This window comes from Corapipo altera, unplaced genomic scaffold (assembly GCF_003945725.1).
Source record: "Corapipo altera isolate COAL_440 unplaced genomic scaffold, ASM394572v1 50, whole genome shotgun sequence".
NCBI classification, from domain to species: Eukaryota; Metazoa; Chordata; class Aves; order Passeriformes; family Pipridae; genus Corapipo; species Corapipo altera.
Genome location: NW_020884889.1, coordinates 1,192,805 through 1,214,093, shown reverse-complemented (window position 1 = coordinate 1,214,093; position 21,289 = coordinate 1,192,805). Strand labels below are relative to the sequence as shown.

Sequence of the window (21,289 nt, the reverse complement as noted above, 5' to 3'; positions counted from 1 at the left end):
AATAAAATATACATACAAATAACATTTATTAATAAAATATACATACAAATAACATTTATTAATAAAATATACATACATACACACTCCCTACTTGATTTCATTCAGAGGTAAGAAAAAGAAGTTGCTGTGAAGGGGAGAGGGAAAGGAAAAAGCAACAACATTTCATGAAAAAATTGGAGAAACTAAGTTTGTGAAAGTTATCATGAAAAAAAGAAGATTATTTACCAGACTGAGTGACAAATTTGAGAACACTGATGAAAAACAGTGCTTTTTTCATTGCAAAACACACGAAGAAAATGTAATTCACATTACAACAGTCTCATTGTTGCCAAATTCTCCTCCACACAGGCAGGCTGGTGCTCTTACCTCTGTCTTTTAATATGTGGCCACTTGTTCAGCCTCTCCAATATCTGACTCATGGGTCCGTACACATCGTTCATCTTAATGCTCTTCACCATACTCCTCAAGAGCTCCTGGTTAAAGGAGTCATCATCCTTCTGCAACAACTGCACCATTGGGTACTTCTGGGCTGAAAAACATTAGAAATGCTGTAAGAATAAAGAGAGTCTTCATGCAGGCAGTAGAAAGTTGTTAAACAAAGGGTGGGAGGCTACAGAAGCCATGAAAACATCGACATGTATGTAGTGAACAAAAACATCAAATCCAAAAGAATATCAGTGTAAAACACAGAAAGCACATAAGAAAACTCAACAGTTGCATGAGCTGCTTTCAGGCAGATGATCCAACACTGGCAACAAAATTCTCAGTAAGCAAATTCTAGAAATAAGGCAATGAGCTAAGTGGATGAACTGAGTCACTGAAACGTATTCCCTCTTATTCCTCCCTTCCAATGAAGAAAAAGCCACTGGCAACACAGGTCAATGATTTGAAACAGAAATGCTGGCAAACTCAACCTGTTCAAGCAGTTTACTGCCCAACACAGAACCCTCCCAAAACAAGTCACAGAAACTGAGAAGAGCAACACCAAACTGAACACTCACTCTCAAACAAAAGAGTGCGATTTTGACCTGCAAGACAAAAAGCAGTATGATCAAAGAACAGTACTGTAGCGTGGGTGAACTATCCACAAAGACATCTTTTCTCAACACACAGGCTTCAGTTGCTCAAAATGAAAACTGTTCTTAGAAAAACACCACCAAAAAACCCACAAGAACAGAACTTACTCTGAGCATTCCACAAAATGTACAGAGGCTGCCTCGGATCCTGATGCAATTTCATATTGTCCCAGAGCATCTGAATAAGAACATATTTACTGTCCTCTGACATACAGTTCCGTGGAATCTGGACAGGAGAATGCACACAAAGGTATTTTATTACAAAGTCATGACAAAGGACTTCTGTATTTAACATATACCTTCACATCTACAGGCCTCATGGTAAAAAGTTTTACTCTTAAAACTAGAGAAAGCTAAATCTGAATGGGATTCAGTGACATAGTATTTTGTGTATCTTCCTATAGTCCTGAAATCTAAAATTCCTCCTCCTTCTACTGCCTAACTACTCAAATAGCAATAAAACTAACTAGAAACTTATCCTCTTTGAAACTGAGGGTCACAAATTACAGTTTGACTAGCAGGAGTTCAACACGTACTGCTGAGCCCAAGATCCAGAGTTTCACAGATTTTCCTTCAGTTCACAAATTATTCACCAACTCAGGACTGGGCCCAGCATATTGTAAGGCATTTCTAAGAGTTACTCTGTTACCTGATGATTTCCTATATGGGAAAACAAACACTTCTCATATATCTTACCTTGGAGTTCTTGTTACAATGCTCAGAAGAAAGTATTAATCCTGGTAAGTTGCTGGGCAAGTCCAAGCGCCTGAAATACCAGACCAAGTTCCAGAACACAATGGGATGATGATCTACAAAGTCTGCCACTGTTATTGCATGATCCCCTTCATTTTCAAGTAAGCTTTCAAGCTCTTTCCAGACCACAAGAGGACTGAGGTAAGGAACTGTTATAGGATCAGGACTAGGCAAGCGCCATTCCAGGCCCAAGGAATCCTGGAATAAAAGAGAAATAATGCCTTTAGTTCAAATGTAACTATCTTTTTTACAAAGTCTCATAAATGCTTTTGTTCCCTATGAGACACACCAACATCTAAAAGCTACAACTAACATTGGTTTAAATAATACAACCTAGTATTTCCTGTAATTTAGGAGGGTTAGTTCTGTTCTCTTATTTAATGCTGTTTCACATTTCTCTAATCTATGGCACACATGAAAAAATGACTTTTAAGGTAGAAAAACTACACACTGTTGGTCCTTGCAAAGTAGCAGGCAGGCTACCAGTAGGAATGATATGGCTGATCTTCTGGTTTTCCTTCCCATCTTCTTCCAAAGGACCAAAAGTACTGATGCTCCTTGCCACAGGGTGACTTGTACAGTCTGACCCAGAGGTATTTTGTCTTCTTCCTGAGGGGATCTGGATACTTCTGGCACAAACATTGTCATGCTGCTTAGATTTGCTAGTGGAGAGGAAAAAAGTAAATAATCTCAGCTTTTTGTCTTACTCTGAGTGCTCAAACATGTACACAACCAGACAGAAATAAACTGGAAATAATTGACCTGACACTTCGAATTCTGCCTTGTCAGCCACCACACTCATTCATGTTCCAGTGCAACTTTTATTCCTTGCACTGATGATGAACACAAACGTCCTCAAAAGAGTTCATAAAACTTGCAGAATTACAAATGCCAACATGAATTTTTATATCAGGGATGAAATGGCAGAGAAAGCTTGATGTGGCCAACTGAGACAAGGGAGAGGCAGCAAAGAGATCCTCTCTCAAGTCAATCTCTCCTCTTCAGAAAGCGTCTTATTAAATTCATTTCAGTTCATAAGGAGTATATATTCACAGAGAACCTGAGTGATTTCTATGCAGGAAATGCACATTTACCTATTTGAGTTGACATCCTCTTGAACAGACATCAGAGATGTAGTGAGGCCAACAGCAGCTGTGGTGTTACAGGACTTCCCACTCTGACTGGAAAAAAGGGATGGGACCTGCATGTTTTCTGTGGAAGGGCTGGACTTCAGAAAATACCTACAGGGAAAGAAAAATCTTAATTTGATTAAAACAAACAAACAAACAAACACACACAAACCCAGCAAAAACCTCTTCCCAATAATGAGTGTTCAAAATTGAGGACAACTCAGACACTGCTCTCACCGTCCCGGCCGCCGAAGGTCTCGGATTTCTATGCTTAAAAAAGGCAGGAATAAGTTGCCACAGAAGGGACAGGTGGTGTTGAGGTTGGAATCATCTGCTGTCCAGCCTGCCATGATTTCTTCATCATGAACCAAACAGTCACAGGTCCGACACCGTGAGCAGCTGGAGATGAGGACCTGCACACACAGGAACAGAACCCACTGAACACGGTCTCAAAAATACTCTTCTTTCACAAAGCACTTAAAACTGCAGCCAAAATCTCTGCCCTTTGGTGAACACCCCCCACACCACTTGCATACAAGTTCATCCTTTTATGGTTTCTCAGATTAAAATCAGCTATTTAGTATTTTCTATTAACAATAACATGTCATTTGTAATCTGTCTGCAAAGTAACTGCACAGGAATATTTACACAGCTACATAAATTATTATTAGAATTTAAACACTTCTGTAATGACTGTCATTACTATACAAATGAGGGGAAAAAAGGATGCTAATGACCAGTCATTATTCTAAATCCAGTGAAAAACAAACAAAAAAAGAAATAGAAGAAAGAGCCAACCAAAAGCAGCCTAACAGTGAAAAGAAAAATGGTCTTACCAGAAAATACAACAAGAAATAGGTAGTTCTCTTCTGTATTTTTAAACACAGTGCTATTTAAGGCTTGGTATTTTCACTTCAAACAAATTTATCTGCCCAAGGGATTTAGATGCCTGAATTCAATGGCATCCAATTCTCAAACTCTTGAGAACTGCAGCTTTAAGGACCAAAAGGTGTGACTGCAATAAAGACCTTTCTAGAGCAGGATTTGAAATCAAATCTACTCTATCACAGAAATATTCATCTATCTTTCAGTGGCTTAGTCTGAAGCTTTGAACCTTAACAGAGGTTCAGGTAACATCTATATTTAAAGACATATGCTTTTAGTGTATCGATTAAAATCAATAAATCATCCTGTACCTCCATAGCATAGTTCTGGAACACGCTGGTACTGCTTGTACTGCAAGAAGATATCAACTCTGATTTGTCAGGTAAAGGGAACTTTGAAAGAGAGCCTGCTAACAGAAGAAACCCAAAGTATTAGTTATTCAGAAAATGCATTTTTAGCAACTTGTTTTTCTGCCCAAACAATGCAGCAGTTATAAAACGTGTGGTGGAAGACAACACTTGATTTACTCGTAAGCCCCGTGGAGTGTGGGGCCGCCATCTGCCCAGCACCAACCAAGGCAGAAATAAAAGCTACCAACACAGAACTTCCATATGTTCAGTTTTCTTTGATAACAACAGTTGGTGGCTTGGAAATAAATTGTAAGTAATTCATACCCACACTTTCCATGTGGACAAGAACTAGGCAAGGGTAAGAGGTGCTGTTTGTGATGCAGACATCCCTGATCCTTCTCTTTGGCACCAATATGGAGCCAGGCTCCCCTCAGCCTCCAATCCCTCATCTCCAGGCCACCCTCCATATCCCACGAACTGGGAAGCCAGATCCAGGCATGCTCTTCTAAGTGCAAGGTGGAGGGATCTCAGTATACAGATCTTCCTCTCATCCCAAATCTGCTTAACACACTGTACCCCATAACGACAGCAGCACAGAAACTCATCCCACAGTCATGACCAACTATCCAGCACAGACTGGGAAAAGAATCTACAAAGTCTGTCTGAGAATCAGCTTCAACTGTGGCTTACAGAAAATTATAGCAATTTAAAAAAAATTATTTTTATTACTTTTAGAAAACAAAATCAGAGCAATAAAGTCACCACTGAAATATTTTTAAAGAAATTTTCTGGAGCTGTACAGCTTACTCAAATAAGATGATTAAATGAACACTCAAAAACCCAGAGGGTCACCTATCTGCATAGCTGTAGCATCCAGAAACAGGATTTGTGCATGTTATTCCACAAGAAAAACAAAACTCAAGGTTCTACAGTAAGAAAATCCATACACATGGACATATCTGTATGAGTAATAGTTTGCATGTAGGAAAGGAAAAATTCACTCTTTCCAGAAAAAGTACTAGTCACTGGGATGATCTCAAACTGAGAATTATGGAAGAGCAACTTCTGAAACGGGAATATTTTGTTTTGCCACAGATTGATGAATGCAATGCAAAAGCTTCTCTTACCACACTGGTCAAATTGTTTAGCTGAGCCATCGTGGGAAGCTGAGCTTTCCAGGCTTGTCCTGCTGAGGCCAATGCCCTTAATTTCTGATGTGGCATTCTCCTGAGGGGAAGCACTTTCAAAATCATTGCAGACATCTTCATCAGTGAGAGAAGTAGATTCTGAGTCCAGAGCTCCAAGAGATGAAACACTTGCTCGGTCTGAATTTTGATCCTGAGAGAAGAAAACACAATTCCACTGAGAAAATGACTGGAAAGCAAAAATATTCCTGAAAAAAAAGGGGCAGCCTTCTTTGTCTCAGTTCATTCAAGGCATGAACTTCCCTCCCTGGAAAATCCCAGATCTGTGTTCAGAACTGATGCCAGACAAGGCAAGTTTCACTCTGGGTTAAACAGCTACAGGAGGATTTTTTTAAAGATTCTCATAACAAAAATAACTAAGTGGAAATGTAACAATTTTAACCCTGTAACTTTTTCCCACCGTTGCTACAAAAATTATCAGCAGCTGCAGGAATACATTAAGATAGGCAAGGCAACTGTGCCCCTCTTCATTCCCAAGGATTTTGGGTTGAATTGGTAGCAATAAAGAACATTCTGACAAGTGACCTCAGATCAAAACTAGTCTTAAATCACTTTGGCAATCAATCCAAGCAGATTTTCCTTTTCTCATAAAAGTAATAAAACCTGAAAACCACTACATTTATTTAAGTGGGCTTGTTTTAGGTTAAAAAGGGAAAGCAGAGCAATCTTCGTTCTGTCAGCACATCAATGTAGACTTATGTTTTCTCATTATAAACACACTCAAAACCCAGGGTAGACTAAAATTTTATACAGGACAATAAAATTAGGGTCCTGGTAAATGAAAGAGTGATTTAAAACAACTTAAGTGTACATAGTTTATAAAGATACATGTCATTCAAATGGGGGATTTATCAGAGTCAGTGATTAGAGCTTTACAAGTTTTTTCCTTAATTTATAGGAACTTGTATCACAAACATTTACCTTTGAGGATGCAGCATACATTGCAAACTTGGAGTACCATTTGCTTGCTTTCTCTGCAACCCCTTTTCCAGCAGAAAACATGCTGCTTTTTAGGACATCAAACTTGGGTGTTAACAGAGTGTCCAAGTTGAATGAGGGTGATGACACCAGTGTTAATGCACTGGCTGTATCCTGTGGCTGCTCCCTGGCTGGACTGTGTGGGGAATAAGCTGGGGAGGACCAAAGCCTGTCCCTTGGCCTTTCTTCATTTTTTGCCTGGTAACTCTTGGATTTGGTAAGACTGGGTGGCCTTGGGGAGCTTGGGGGAAGGCTGGACCTCCTACAAGGCTGGATGATTGTGGGGCTCTTTTTATTAGCATTTCTGTCATCGGAGGGTTTTTGCAACTCAATGCTCGGGGCACGACTGGACAAAGGGCTGCTCATGTTGTTCATGTACATCACGATTTCTTCAGCCAAATCTCTTCTGGCAGAGGGAGTGGAAACACTTCTATCATCCTCCTCCTCATCATCCTCTTTCTGCTGTTCTGTCTCAGCAACCAGCAGAGACAGAGGGTCAAATCCAGTTTCAACATCTGTCTTTTCAACTGGCTTTACTGGAAAGCTGCTTCTCCTTTGCAGCCTTCTGGGTTTCTCACTGGAGGATTTCACTGGAGGTGCTGTAGGAGTTTCTGGTTCTGCATCCAGGTCTTCCAGATCAAAGATAACAGGAGACTCTGTTTTATCTGTAAAACTGCAATCAAAAGCTGCATCTTCATCACTGGATTCTTTTTCCAGGCTTTCTCTCTTAGATCCCAAAGAGGAAGTTCTGATATTAAGAGTTTTTGGCCTTATGCTTTTCTGTAATGCACTGGACAGGATTTTGGCATCAGCTCCCAGTTTTTCAACCATTTCTCCAGGGTTTGCTTCCTGATTGATTCTGTTCATCATGAGTCCCACCAGGCCATCCCCACTCAGGGTCCTGCTCCTGCTTTCCCATGGTATCTCCCTTAAATCAGGCTCTACTGCACTTTTATGTCTCTTTCTCAAGGATTTACTTTTTATAACTTCTGCTTCACTGGCATCCTGAAAAGATGACGTGAACAGCAATCCCACAGAACGCTCTGAAAAACAGATGAAACAAGGTGCTCTATTTGTTGCTATACAAGAAAACTGAACAAAAGTACAAAGGAATGCAAATTTGCCTCATCTTTCAAACATTTTCTAACACAGAGATGGAATTCACTATGATTGTGCTAGGGGTTGAAATGCTGAGCTGACCATGGTCATAACTTTTAGGAAGGGACAGAGACAATAAAACATTTAAGAGTGAATAAATCATACAAGCCAAGAGTAATTTGAGAGACACCATCAAGAAGACTTGTGAAAACACCTCCAAGTTTCTTTTAATTGCACTGCATAGAAACTTCTTTTCCATGCTGAAGGAATTTATTTAGTTGCTGGAGGTTATAAGAAAATAACAAGACTTTGGGATTTTGCAAGCAGATGTTAACTACAGCAAAAAAAAATCAGAGCAAACAAGAAAAAATCTGGAAATGGAGAATATTCAGACACATCTTCCCGACACAACATATGGTGACTGTAACAAACTCACTCCCACAGGCTTCATCAGCCACTGCTATCACACCAATAAAATACCGAAAGTTTAGTGGACAACACAACTCACTCTCACTACTTAGAGCTCGTTGTAAGTTAAATATATACACAAAACCGCACAAGAACCCAAATATTTTCCCTCCACTCACCCCTGCTCCCTTCTGCCATGGGATTGTCAACTGTGCCGTTGAGCCGCACGATGCTGGAAGCAGCTTTGTCCTCACTGGAGCTGTGGTAGTTCAGCTTGGGCAGGCAGTCACCACTGCCTTTTGTGCTCTCCACTTCAGACACTGCACACAGAGAAGGACAGTTCTGGGGAATCAACACCACTTCTCTTCAATCTCAAGTTTCTATCACTTATCAGGATTAGGAGGCAGCATGTTGCACCCATCCCGGGATGCATGGGCTGATGCTGCTTGGGCTCTGTTATTCAGAGTTTAATTCCCAGCATTACTTTTATAACTGAAAGTTCCATTTGCTCCTCTACACAGAGCCCAAAAGTCATACTAGGATTTGTGGTGGTTGTGGACATGAAGACCACCCTTGTTCATCTCATCATCCCCACGACTACACAAGTGTTACAGTATTCACATTTACCTCTTGTGGATAGGGAAGACAAATTTTGTTGCAGGTGACTCTCCAAAAGAGAGAATTACTTCTCTAAAGGATTTCAAGCAACTTAAATGATATATCATATCGTATCCAAAAGTGCAAAACATTTTCAGCACATCATATTACTATAAGGAGCCATGAATGTCCTAATTATGGCTAAAAGTAATACACGTTTCATCAGAATTCACACTTTCTGTGTCCTCGGAATTTTTATTAAACCTAAATAACTTTTTTGTAATCTTATATGTATGTCATGATCATGGGTAAGACAACTTTTCAAGCAAACTGAAGAAATGCTAGTGCTAGAAGAAAGACTGTGGTGAAAACACTGAAACAACTTTACTAATTCCTTATTTTCCTCATACTTTTGCACCACTTGACAATGGGATAGTTAACTCAAGTAGTAGGGGAAAGCAGACTGAAAAATTTAAGCAATTACATTACTAGAGGAACATTTATTAAGAAGAGTATTTTCAATGAATATATATGGGAATCTGCAGTACTTATACATTTTTACTCCACAATCTGATCTGTTATATGCTTGCATAAAATTGAGGCTGCTCAACTGCAGTTAAGGGGATCATGAGCAGCAGATGTAAAACCTGAAGAAAAGAACCCCTTCTCATTTCTGATGCATCTCCTAAATTTTGAGACTTCCAAGGAGCTGGGTAATTTAGACCTCTCAGATTTGCAAAAACTCAGCTGTTCTCCTCTTATGAGATTTATAAAGAAAACAGAGTGATAGAAAAGACTTTTCTATAGATCATGCCTCTAATGCAATTTAATTTTTTTAAAAGACAAAACTATTAAGCTATAATTATCATTAGGCCTTTATGCTGCCATTATCGCTTATTTGAAACAGAGGAGAGAAAAAAAAGAACTGTAATTTTCAAAGTGAAACCATCAGACATCCAGAAAATTACGTTTAGAGAAAGAACTTAAGGCAGGGCATAAACTGGCATTATCACACACACTCACTGCAGAAAATCAGCTGTCCCACTTAGCTCTTGCTGAAATCCCTATTTATCCCAAATGAACCAGATATCTGTATTCACAAGACACATACAAGAACTGGAGTCACTCTCTCTCTTGTCCTCCTTTTGTTCTTGGATGTCTTGAAGACAAGTTTTCCCTTGCTTGGCTTCTTCTTTGAATGATGTGTTACTGCCAGTGTCTGAAAGTCCCCCTATCACAGCAGAGTGATGGCAGAATAAAGACAATTATAGTATTTAATACTGTGACATTGTTCAACAGAATAAATTGAATATCTATGGTAATTCAAAGGCCTCTTATCAAGTACATTCTAATTAACAGTGAACATTTCACCACACACAAAAAAAAAAAAGATAAAAAGGATTGGCTTACTTTCACAGTATAAACATTGAAGTGATGCTTTACAGGATGAAATTAAAGGGTAATTGGCAACATTTCTGATTAAACACTGAACTAAAGCACTGTTTGGCTTTGATTCTGTTGCCTGGTTTATTTGATCAAAATGTCACATCTTTTCAAGAACTCTAAGAGGCATCTAAACGTTGTTTGATTTTAGCATAGTTAACGCATCTAATTCTCATGGGTTTACTCTAGAAAGCAAAAAAAACCCCTGAAACAATGCAGTGGAACCATGAGCTTGTGTGCAAAACAAGATTAAAATAAAAATAATATCACCCAAAAAAACCCCCCTGCAAATATTGAAGACACTTATGGGGTCATTCTTAAGACAAAACACTGCCCCAGGTATGACCAATATAGTCTGACTGAGTGATTTCAAGAACCAAATTTACTTCACACCAACATGGTGACTCATCTTCCAGGGTGTCACAAAGCAAATTAACTAAGCAGATAAATAAGGATTTATAATGGACAGAAACTAAGGGAGCATTTCAAGGCACACACACTCCACGTCCTTTATCCAGGTCAGTCCCCAGCACCAGGGCATTTATTCTCCTGCAGTTTAGGTGGTACCAGCAAACACCTGTCCCAGATCCAACATGGCCCAAAGCTCCCTCCCCTCTTTTCCCTACAGATACTGCTCTGAATCTCTACAGAGAGGGTAAAAACCTTGTTGCAAGGTAAAGATAAGCAAAATATTCCGGAATTTATGGAGCAGTTTTGGGGGTTGCCTGAGGAGTCAGCACATTCTGCCTAGGTGCTTTCATGCAAAGTAATCTCGAAAAATCAGATGATGTCAAAAAGCAAATAGTATTAATTACATAAATGGAAGTTTACCTAGTGAAGAACTAATTACACTTCCTTGTTTTATATAGTCTGAGTTGCAACCAGCATTGCTAAGCTCTTATATGACGCTTTGCATGGTTGGGTTTCAAAAAAGTGGTTTATCAGGAAGGTCACCTTTGTGAAGAACAGGCAGAAATAAAACAAATTTGTTCAAGGTCATTCAGAAGGTTAATGATAGAGCCAGAAGTAGGACTGAAGTCTCTGGGGTCTAAGAGAAATAATCTTGCCATAAGGCCATCATATCTGATCTGTTTGTCAGGGCAAAGATTTATCTGTACGTATCTGGAAGCACTAGAAGACTTTGAAAGATGAGCCAGATGATCTTTATACATTTCTGTGTGTATGTTGTAAAGGCCTTCCAAGGTCAACTACAGCTAAACTATATTGCTGGTAGTTTACAATGTATTATCTTGCTTTACTGGTAGTAAGTTATAAATACCATGGAAAGGAGCACCCATGGAAAAGACAAACTACAGGCATGGCCATAGAACCATTTCATGTTCACATCACGTAAATCTTTACTGGAAGGAAAAGGAAAGCCTCAGATACTGTACTATATTCTAGATAAAACCAAAAATTATCACTGCAGTTGGTACACAGAACCTGCAAACAGTACTGCAAACTCAAGGACTAGTTCTAGTTGCCTCTTAACTTAGGTCAAAAAAAGGGAAAAACAAAACAAAAAAAAAAGCAAGGCTGGGCAGAAGCTTCTGCCAGTTATGAGACTGGTTATTGTATGAATTTGGATAATTATCACCAATTTCATGTTCATATTGTCTCCTGAACAGCTGATACAATAAATAAAAAGGAGATTTTCAGATTCAAAGATAAAAAGAAGAGACTTTTCTAAAAATTATGCAGGAATTATTGTTTCTTCTCTAAAACAAGTTTTATCAAACCCGCAAAAGAAAGATTTTTGGAATAACTATCTTATCAGCACAGAAATAAAAAAAAGAGAAGGATGTGAATACTCTACCAGGATGTGTATGTGTGGTGCTTGGTGGCAGCTTTTTCAATGCTTTTTTAAACTGTGCTATTCCTAAAACAACGTTCCGGACTTTCATCCACAGGAAGTAGCCACCTCGATTGCTGGAAGGCCAGGTACTCTCCAGAACAGCCTGGTTTGGAAACATCAAGGACAAATCAAGTCATTAACTTAAATTTCACACTGAGTTATACTGGTAGTTACACAGTAGATTTCCAAACCTACAAAAACAAAGACCACACAATTATTCGGTCTTGTATTTCTTCCCATCACTAGAAATGACAGAATGACACCTGAATTGCTCTCTTATTCTGCTCGTTTCTATTTGCCTGGATAAAATCACATATTTTTTCCCCCTCACCCTGTTCCAAAAACTCTTACCTTATTGTAGTAGCCATAAGTGATGGCATTGGGGTCAATGCCAGCCTTCTGCATCTCAAAGAGCACCCTCACAGCCAGCACAGGCTGCCCATACTGCCCACAGAGCTGCATGAGGACCCGGTAGCACACCTGGAAATACAGTGAGTCAAACACGTGTTCCCCTCAGCAAAACCCACGGGCTACCCTCTGGAATTTCGGGGTTGACTTGCTTTACCTCATCAGGTGGGTCTATTTTTTTGGTGTGCATTTTCTGCAGCACATCATAGGCAGTTCTCAGAGCCCTGACTTTGGAGTGGCAGACTTTGACATAGGCAGGCAGGCAGATGAACCAAAGGCCGTAGCAGTGACGTAGCAAACACCTGGACCACATCTGGGGGATGGATGAGTACTTCTTAGCAATCTTATGTGCAGATTTGATTTCCTGGGAAGAAACACAGATTATTTGTCTGTATTTATATACACATGACACGAACTTACATGTTAAAAACTGAACATGTAGCATTACACCTAAAGAAAATGCAATATTAATATTAGCAAAGTAGTCGGACTGGGAAAGAATGAAAGCAGAGTGAGTGATATCAAAACAGTTGCTGTGCAATATTCCAGGGATAAACCCTTGCATTTCTTTAAATTTCTGTCAATTACTTCAAAATTTAGAGCCCCTCTAAAAGCTCTGGATAGTGAAAAGAAGCATATGTGGAAGCCCTACAGCTTGCAAGTGGCAATGTGCACAGGGGCCCTGTAGGATATGGTGCAGACAAGAAGCACAGTTCAACATCAAAAGAACAATCAGCACAGTCACTGAATTAGTGAAGAACCAGTCAGGATTTACAGCCACACTCAACCTGGCCCTTTCCAAAGCACCTCATGCTCCAAGAATACCTGCAAGTACCTGTTTAGTTCTCCTGAACATCGGTGATGGGCTGTTGGGGCTACTGGCTTTTGAGGACAGTTTGTTATTTGGTGCTGTGAGAAGTCCTTCAGGTCGTTCAAACAATTCTAGTTTTAGTACTGGAAATCCATTATAGCTGTAAAAGAAAGGCAACACTTAAGACCTGTAAGTCAAATCCAAAGCAAAACGCGTCACATAATAGCAAAGGAAATCAATTACAGTTGCACCAGAAGCTTCACAGGAAACAGAAAACACTAAAGTAAACCTTTAAAGACATGGTTGACAAAGTGGTTTACTAATCCCTCTGCATGATTTCATATGCCTGCACAAACAGTCTCTTAACCTGTTATTCAGCATAAGCAACTTAAATTGATAAATACATTTGCTGTCATAGCATTTTCTTTAATTAATGTGTCAAATGCATTAGTATTGATTCTAGTTAAGAAAAGAAAATAATCTGTGTGGCTTAGTCCCTAGTGAGCATCACATGACAGAGGTTTATCAAAATCAATATGAACAATATCAAACTACCCAAAATATTAAGTAAGATTAGATATAAGAATGTTTCTCAGAATTAATAAGGAAACCAATAGACAAACCCATTTGACACAATTACTAAATTAGTAACACCAGTTTGCAGTGATTCTGTGATATACTCTCTTTCCAAAGAGGATCTGCAGGTTGTATCACCATCAATAGTAGCAGCAGCCCAACAGACTGGGTCCAATTATTTCAATTTTAAGCTTAAAAGGTGTCAAGAGCCAGCGCCATGTACTGGGATCACACAGCCAGCTTTATCATCATCGCTTCCATGTGCACACACACAAAATTAAAACTTCAAAGGAGCTGGCACACCAGGCATTTCACAAACATGTTTTTACCTGAGCAACACAAAGGGACCGGAAAAATTTTGTCACGAGAACCCAGAAACTACACTCTCCAAGGGCAACTGTGAGGATTTTGGGCAGCATCCTGCTGTGTGCTGAGCTCACCTGTACTGCAGAGGGTGCTCCTCCCCGTTGGGCAGAGGAGGGATCTCAGGGGGGGTTATGAAAACCGTGTGCTCGCTCTTGTAGGACTCGTCCAGCTCGATCAGCCGCGTTTCCCCGGTTTTGTCCGTGTCCACCTGGAGAAGGGAAGTTAAAAGAGAAAGATTCTACCAGCAGCACTGTGTTTTCTGCTGTTACAGCTAAATGGTCAAGCAGGACAGTCTGTACCTGCATCAAAGAACAGCATCTTAAAAGGAAGGACACCTTGCACAGTTGTATTGAGAGCTCTGAGTGCTGCATCTTTTTTTGTAAACTGTACCCCAACCCAATAATCCAAGTTTTATAATACAATCTGAATTGACTGTTCTCAGCTAAATACAAGCACTACAAAGAGATTAATCCTTCTGAACACATTTCTAGAACTATGTTTCCAACTGCAGCAATAACTTGAAATCTGTTTTTAAGAGCTATTTTCTAGCCTCTCTGTTTTAATCACTGAAAACAATACCAAGCCTTATCCAATTGTCTGATGTACACAGAACCTACACACACCACCATCCAGCAACTGCAGTCACTTACAGGGTCATTAATGTCGTGATTATTTGCAGAGATTGCACAAATACACAAGCTTCCAAAGAGATAAGGGAATAAAAATGTGTGACCTTACTAAAATTAAAGGAGGACGGATATAACTTAGGTTTTCTAATTAGAATGGAAACCAAATTACAGCCAAATGGTACATTATTTCAAAGAATTGAATAAGCAACCTGTGGAATTCAAGAATGCATGTTTTCCATGTCTTAAGAGTTTGGCAACAGAGAACTGATGTACAAGAAGTAGCATTTTCCACAGTTATCTCCTTCAGTGAGGTGCAAACATATCAAGTAGTTTCAGTAAAATTCTTGAATATTTAAAGTTTGATAAACATACAAAGAGGTGTCCTTAATTACACATTTTGCTGCGTGAGACAGATGGAAAGTATTAACAAATTGAAGCAGCCAAGGAGAAGGAACATATGGCTGCTGAGAAGCAGCAATAAACTAAACCTTGCTTGGCAATTTGAATACTTCTAAGGATGTAAAAACCCCACAGCTACAAGTCTCACCAGTGAAATATAATCCAGTCAGTAGCTTAAATATGTATGGAATTGAGATAATTTTTGAATTCCTGGGAAAATGAAAACTTGTGAGACAATTACCCCAGATCTTTCAGTCCAGCAAAATGGGCAATCAATTACAATTACAATCTCTGCTGCTGCTGTCTAGGACCAAATAACATGCAGAAGAGATTACTCTTCATCTTAAACTATTCTTCCAAATTATTGGAGGCAGGGCTTAGATGATATTTTATAGATAACTAATTTCACAGTACATTAAATTTGTCTCAACCCAGTGGCCTGTAACTGCCCATAAGAAAGTGCTGTATCACCTTCCAACCCATGACACCACTCCTTCATGCCTACCTTGCCAGGTCCTGGGTCACCCAGTGAAAGGCATTAATATATAAATAAATATTGACTTTATTGGAATAATTCAGTTTTGGTTTCTGGTCTTGGCTAAAGCTCTAGTTGGTACAGCAATCCTTGGTATACTTCAATATTTTACTTTGCATGCTACTGGTAAGCAGAGTATCAGAAATAAGAGAAATTAAGAAGAAGCAGGAAAGAGAAGATGAGGCAAATATATCATTGTTCAAAGAAATCCTACACGGGAACCCTCATATCAATGAAAACCTGGTTTCACAAGCAATTCTAAAAGCACAGTACTGCCAGTGCCTCAGTTTCCCCACAGTTACCACTGGCACAGAAGCAGCTGGCCCTTCAATAAAACTGAATGAAATCCTCAGTGCCAGAAACAGAAGCTGGAGAAGTACAAGCACTTCCTGTAAAATTTATTCTGTCATGAGCAGTTTTTTACAGTGGAAAGAAGCTGTCCAGGGCATCAAGGAGCAAAATAACTGGTACTGGAACAGACAAGTCTCTCTTTCAGCTGTAAGAATGGCTACTTAACCTCTTAGAAAAGGTGAAAGCCCCAACAGCTCCACAGGTTATGTGCAGTCTCACAGCGCCAGCAACAAACTAAGCATGACTTTTTTTTTGTTCTGGAAGAGCTGTCTGAATTCCCAGACAAGATAATTACAGTGAGGGCATCAACTTCAGCACCCTCATAAACCATTCCGCGAAATGAAACGTAACAGGTAGAATTTGACACTTAAAAAGTCATTGCATTCTGAATAAAAATCCCATTTAACTCTGGCCAGAGAACTGAACTGTAGCACAATGGAAACCAAGCACAGCTCAATGGTTCAGTCACTGGGGTATTTCTGTCTACGAGATCTTGTGTTTTTAAGCCCAAAATGGCACAGCAAAGCAAGTACTGCATGTTGGAGAGTTTTTAACTGAGCTATAGGATAATTGACTCTACACTACAGAAATGTTTGCAATTAATTCAATTTATAACGCATGAGTTCCTGCAAGTCATGCTGCAGAACTGGAAAGCAGAGTTTTGAGAGCTGCTCCTACTAAAATATTGAGAGTAGCAAAAGCTATGAAGAGCATTAAGCAGCATTAGACTGTGCTTTTACATTTCTCTCAAACTTTACTTCTTTCACACTTCTTTTCAAAACAGCTCTTCTGCACTTCCACATTAAAGATATTCATAAATATGAACTGTAAATAGCAGTTATCAGTCTTCAGTATTAATTCCTGTGGATCAAACAGCAGGTGACCTACTTTCCAGGAAATCCCAGATAACTGCACTCTGTTTAAACAGCAGAACAGTGTTACAGGTAGCCTGTAAGATGGCAACTGGGTGTGGAATTTCTTGTAATATTCATAAAAACAGGGATATAAGACTGTGGGTTTCAGTTCAGTTCTTCTTGCACTTCTCACAATGGGACAGTATTTCAGAAGCTGACATATATGTTCTCATATTTTATTTACAGTCAAGAATTTCAAGCAGAAAATGAAACAAAGCCTGACAAACAAGGAAAGTGGAAGGCTACAGCAACTAGGAAAAAAAGGAAGTAAAAGGAAAAATATAAATAGACTTGCACTTCAAATATATTCTGCTTGTCCTGTATCAGGTAATGTAACCACCAGCAGAAGTTCAAAGCTCTGTGCACACCAAGACTTACCTTATCCACACAGTCATCAAAGAAGGCCAGGCTGGCGTCCTTGTCGCTGACAAAGGAACATTCCTCAATGAAGCGAATGAACATCTGGGTTTTGGTCATCAGGGTGTAAAACTTCTGATGTGAACGGTCCCGACTCTTGAGGAAACCTGTAAAGTAAATCAGAAGCAAGTCAGAATGCCCAGAACAGAAGAGATGACCAAAAAGTCAGCATAAATTCCACTCATGAGCAATAGCCTTTCTGCAGTCTTTGCCGCTCTGCGTAATTTTGCCTGCACTTATATTTTCACCACCATTTACAACACCAACACATAAATGTTTCTATTCTTTATGTAAGAGTGAATCTAAAAGAATAAATTAATATACACAAACCAAGTCTGTAACTTCTCACCTTGCAGTTCAAAGAGAGAACTTGCATCCGTGGCTGTTTCAGAGGGTGCCTCTGTTATCGGCCTGAGATAAGACCTGTAACCTTTCAGTATTGAAGCCATGAAACACAGAAATGCTTCCTGGATCTCCAAATCCAACAGATGCAACTTCTTCCCAGAATTAAAATCATAGTCATTCATTGCCAATTCCATTAATGCATCTTCTCTAGGTCGCTGTTGCACTGTGAACAAAACATTATAATGGTTTCCTTTTTTTTTTCCCCTCCTCAACATTGGTAAAAAATATTCTCTTTATCCTACTAAATTCACTGATTACTGAACCCCACTAAGTTTAGACTAGATTAAAAAATATGCCAATTCACTCATGATATGCAACAATGGATGCTGCTTGACCTTATGTAACTCATGTAACTTTGGATAACACTAAAAGCAGTATATACTTATCCTGTAAGCAATTACTACAGCAGAGAGAACAAGTATGGACAGAGCTTTAAAAAGCCCTCTAAGAAAGCTGGTTGTAAAAACATGTGAAAATCTATACAAGAGCTGATTAAAGAAACATATTTTAGGCCAAATACATAATTGGGATGTGTTACTTGTTTTTTTTAATAGTACCTTTCATTTCAAAGTGCTCCCAAAGAGCAGATAATGCACATTAAATACCTATACATGCAGAAAAACACCACTCAGATGCAGAGTGGAGGCATTAAAATACAACACACTGCAAAATGCTGAAACAGAGAGAAAGCTTTTTCAAAAAAGATCTAGAAAAATCTCTATTCTTAAATTTAGGTATTTGTATCTACATTTTAAAGCTAAAACTTCACTGCTACATGCAGAGTATGGTAACATTCTAGTTATGTCTCAGCAAAGTGCAAGGATGGTTTCCTTGCTGTCTCTCCACATTTATATATAATTACAACCTTATATAATTACAACCTTACACTCATATCATGTTTAAGCAACCTACTCTGTAATATGAATTTAAGATCACTACCACTCTATTTTTACATAGAGAACATAGAGCTTAAATTTTTTTAGAAAAAAGGTCTCACATAAAATACATCAAAATTCTGAAGGAACAGGTAATTTTCATCACCTATCAGTTATACCCTTCCTTGTGCAGCACATCCCAATAAACTTCTGGTTTTGAACATTCTAATCAGGACACAACTAAATTCCAATGACCTCAGCAGCCACGAAGGTGTAAAAAGCCTTTAAAAAGAGTATTTCACTTTAATGAGTTTCACTAACATCATCTCTATCCATTTTTCTGATTCTCACATCAAGGTTCAACAAACCTTGCTCTGCAATATTTGAGGATTTTATCAACAACCAGTTTTTACTTAGAAATGTAGAGTAATTATGCCTTAAACATTTATAAACATTGGGGGTTTAAATGTATTATATCATCTTCAAATTTTAGGTAAAGTACTGTTAGCTTGAGTGTCAAAGTCACCTCCATTGTCAAGATATGAACAGACTTTAAAGACAAAAAAAAAGGTCATTATTAGGTTCTGGCCTTCTGTACTAAAAAAATGTTCAGAGGAACTGGTGACTTCAGAACATATTTAATTAGCTATTTATCTCCTAATGTGGCACACACATCCAACATAAACCTTATTATTGTACTTTCCTACTCACATTCTGCCAGTTGCTGATATAAAGTATTTAAAGTGTTCATCAGGTTTTTACAAGGTTTCTTTGGTAAGATCTTCCATGCAAGAGTTTTCTTGTCTCCAGTTCTGGAAAGGAAAAAACCAGAGTATGAGTGTACACTGGAATGTGTTCAGAGGATATTCCACCCCACCAGAGAAACTGGAGAATATACCAAATTTACTCCATTAAAACAGGACTGAAACCCAACCAACAAAGTCAAATTTGATTTACTGTGTGGAGGTTGGATCAGAGCCATCCAACCAATGCCCCATATTTCAGGATGATCATTACACTGCCACACTCCAGCACTGAAATCAATCCAGTTACAACTCACAGAAGATGGATTAATGGTATTACTCCCCTGTCATTGCATCAGCAACCACCGCCATGATCTGAGCTGTAATTACTTAAATTGCATGGAGAGAGTGACTAGAACACATGAAGTAACCCAAAATTATGATATGGTAACTGCTTTCTGTTTAGTGCATATAGATTTGGACTTAATTATATCATTATCATGATAAAACAAATTGCAATGTTCTTTATCAAGAGAGCACCAGGATGTCTCATCACCCTCTAAGTTACAAAGCTGCAAAAGTTGTAAACATTCGATTGATACTTTTTTTCCCTATGATGAAACAGAATTAACATGTTCTAAGAAAATGCATAGAAAAATCAGTTAAAAGTAGAATGAAAACAATAACTAGAAATAAATTATTTTCAACTAATGAATATGTAGTTAATCAGACAAACATCAGAAGAAATGCAAAAATATGTTCCTCTTGACCAAAAAGTAACAAAGCCAAAATCATCCCAGCCTAGCTTGAACTAGTTCCTAAAAACTTCAGAGCAGAACTGCTGCACCAACTTGGTGTAAGCACAAAATCCTCGACAAAATTTCTATTCACAAATACTTAATACATGGAAACTTCTGTAAATCCACACACAACTCCTGAAGCAAAAATAAACCCACAAATAAGAAAATTTAGGAAGAAAAAGTTTAGAGTTAGGCATAGTAATGCTAAAAATCTGCTACCAAGAGGAGGATGATACAAAAGAATCCTGAGCAAAGACTTTGAGATGTTACACCAAGTATATACTGAGCATATTCACACTATACTGAAATAAAAGTCTAATTCTGAAATTACGAGTTTAATTAATTTGTGTGTATTAGAATCTTGAATTAAAGCTTTACCATCTTCTGTCCTTTTTTTTTATCACCTCAACACGAGGTAATAATTCTTTGCTTTCAATATCATAACAATATAATGTTTCCCAGTGGTTTTAACAGTGCACTGCTGTCCCTTACCAGTAATTTAGATAGTAGATTAATTAGTGTTACAGAAAAATGCACTACTCCACACAGTGATGAGGAAGTAATATTACAATACTGTTATTTCAGTTTGTTAATGATGGCATGATTTTAAGGCTTAATTAAGACTCTCTCACCCATGACAGTTCACATCTCTAATTCTCAATGTGAAGTTCCTGTGTTTCATATGGAATATGATTTAATTGTTATAATTTTCAAGCAGATGCCCATAAAAAGAGATTAGAATTTCTTCCACACTGAGAAAGTTGATCATGAAAAATGAAAATTCTCCTCCAGGGATAATCAAGTGAGACACAACATGGTTAATCCAGGAAAAGTGCTAATGTGTGCAATAAGACTGTAATGTAATAGAATAAAAGGCAATAATGTGCCATGATTGGGCCTCCACTCTGCTGTGCTGAACAGGAGATATCATCTCCAGCATGTTCATTTCAAGAGGGATGATACATTAGAAAGTTCAGAGGTTTAAAAGAAACGAGCCTCCAAAAAGCTACTTTTTGTCTTTGAAAACATGAAGTAAAAAAAAAAAATTAACATGGAAGAAAAACAGTTGATTATTAAATACTTACTGAGAAATTGTGTTGGTGTCCAGGTCAACACAGCTCACATCTGGAGGGGGGTCATAGAGATCAAAGTATCTTGAATCAATTCCCACAATGAATGGGCAGGGGGCACTTAAAACATCTGCCAGTGCCAAGGGACAGAGAGGAATATATGGGCAGGGCCAGTGGAAGGGGAATATCATCTTGGAAAACATGCAGAGACA

General features: G+C 38.6%; 1 protein-coding gene across 10 annotated transcripts in view; it reads right to left on the bottom strand.

The window, feature by feature from the left end:
- DENND4A (DENN domain containing 4A) overlaps positions 1-21,289 on the bottom strand; it is a 51,305-nt gene that overhangs the window by 4,637 nt on the left and 25,379 nt on the right. For 4 of the 10 annotated variants that reach the window (XM_027644110.1, XM_027644109.1, XM_027644112.1 and 1 more), the window contains exons 11-31: positions 21,093-21,268; positions 19,176-19,276; positions 17,534-17,752; positions 17,146-17,291; positions 14,014-14,147; positions 13,022-13,157; positions 12,344-12,550; positions 12,130-12,258; positions 11,740-11,881; positions 9,592-9,711; positions 8,063-8,203; positions 6,321-7,420; positions 5,322-5,532; positions 4,156-4,253; positions 3,197-3,372; positions 2,924-3,070; positions 2,281-2,494; positions 1,773-2,027; positions 1,185-1,302; positions 1,002-1,028; positions 367-529 (exon numbers count right to left, since the gene is read on the bottom strand). In XM_027644110.1, the coding sequence (XP_027499911.1) occupies positions 367-529; positions 1,002-1,028; positions 1,185-1,302; positions 1,773-2,027; positions 2,281-2,494; positions 2,924-3,070; positions 3,197-3,372; positions 4,156-4,253; positions 5,322-5,532; positions 6,321-7,420; positions 8,063-8,203; positions 9,592-9,711; positions 11,740-11,881; positions 12,130-12,258; positions 12,344-12,550; positions 13,022-13,157; positions 14,014-14,147; positions 17,146-17,291; positions 17,534-17,752; positions 19,176-19,276; positions 21,093-21,268 (4,160 nt within the window). The remainder of the gene's footprint in view (positions 1-366; positions 530-1,001; positions 1,029-1,184; positions 1,303-1,772; positions 2,028-2,280; positions 2,495-2,923; positions 3,071-3,196; positions 3,373-4,155; positions 4,254-5,321; positions 5,533-6,320; positions 7,421-8,062; positions 8,204-9,591; positions 9,712-11,739; positions 11,882-12,129; positions 12,259-12,343; positions 12,551-13,021; positions 13,158-14,013; positions 14,148-17,145; positions 17,292-17,533; positions 17,753-19,175; positions 19,277-21,092; positions 21,269-21,289) is intronic. The other 6 variants (XM_027644114.1, XM_027644115.1, XM_027644116.1 and 3 more) reach the window with 6 other exon arrangements.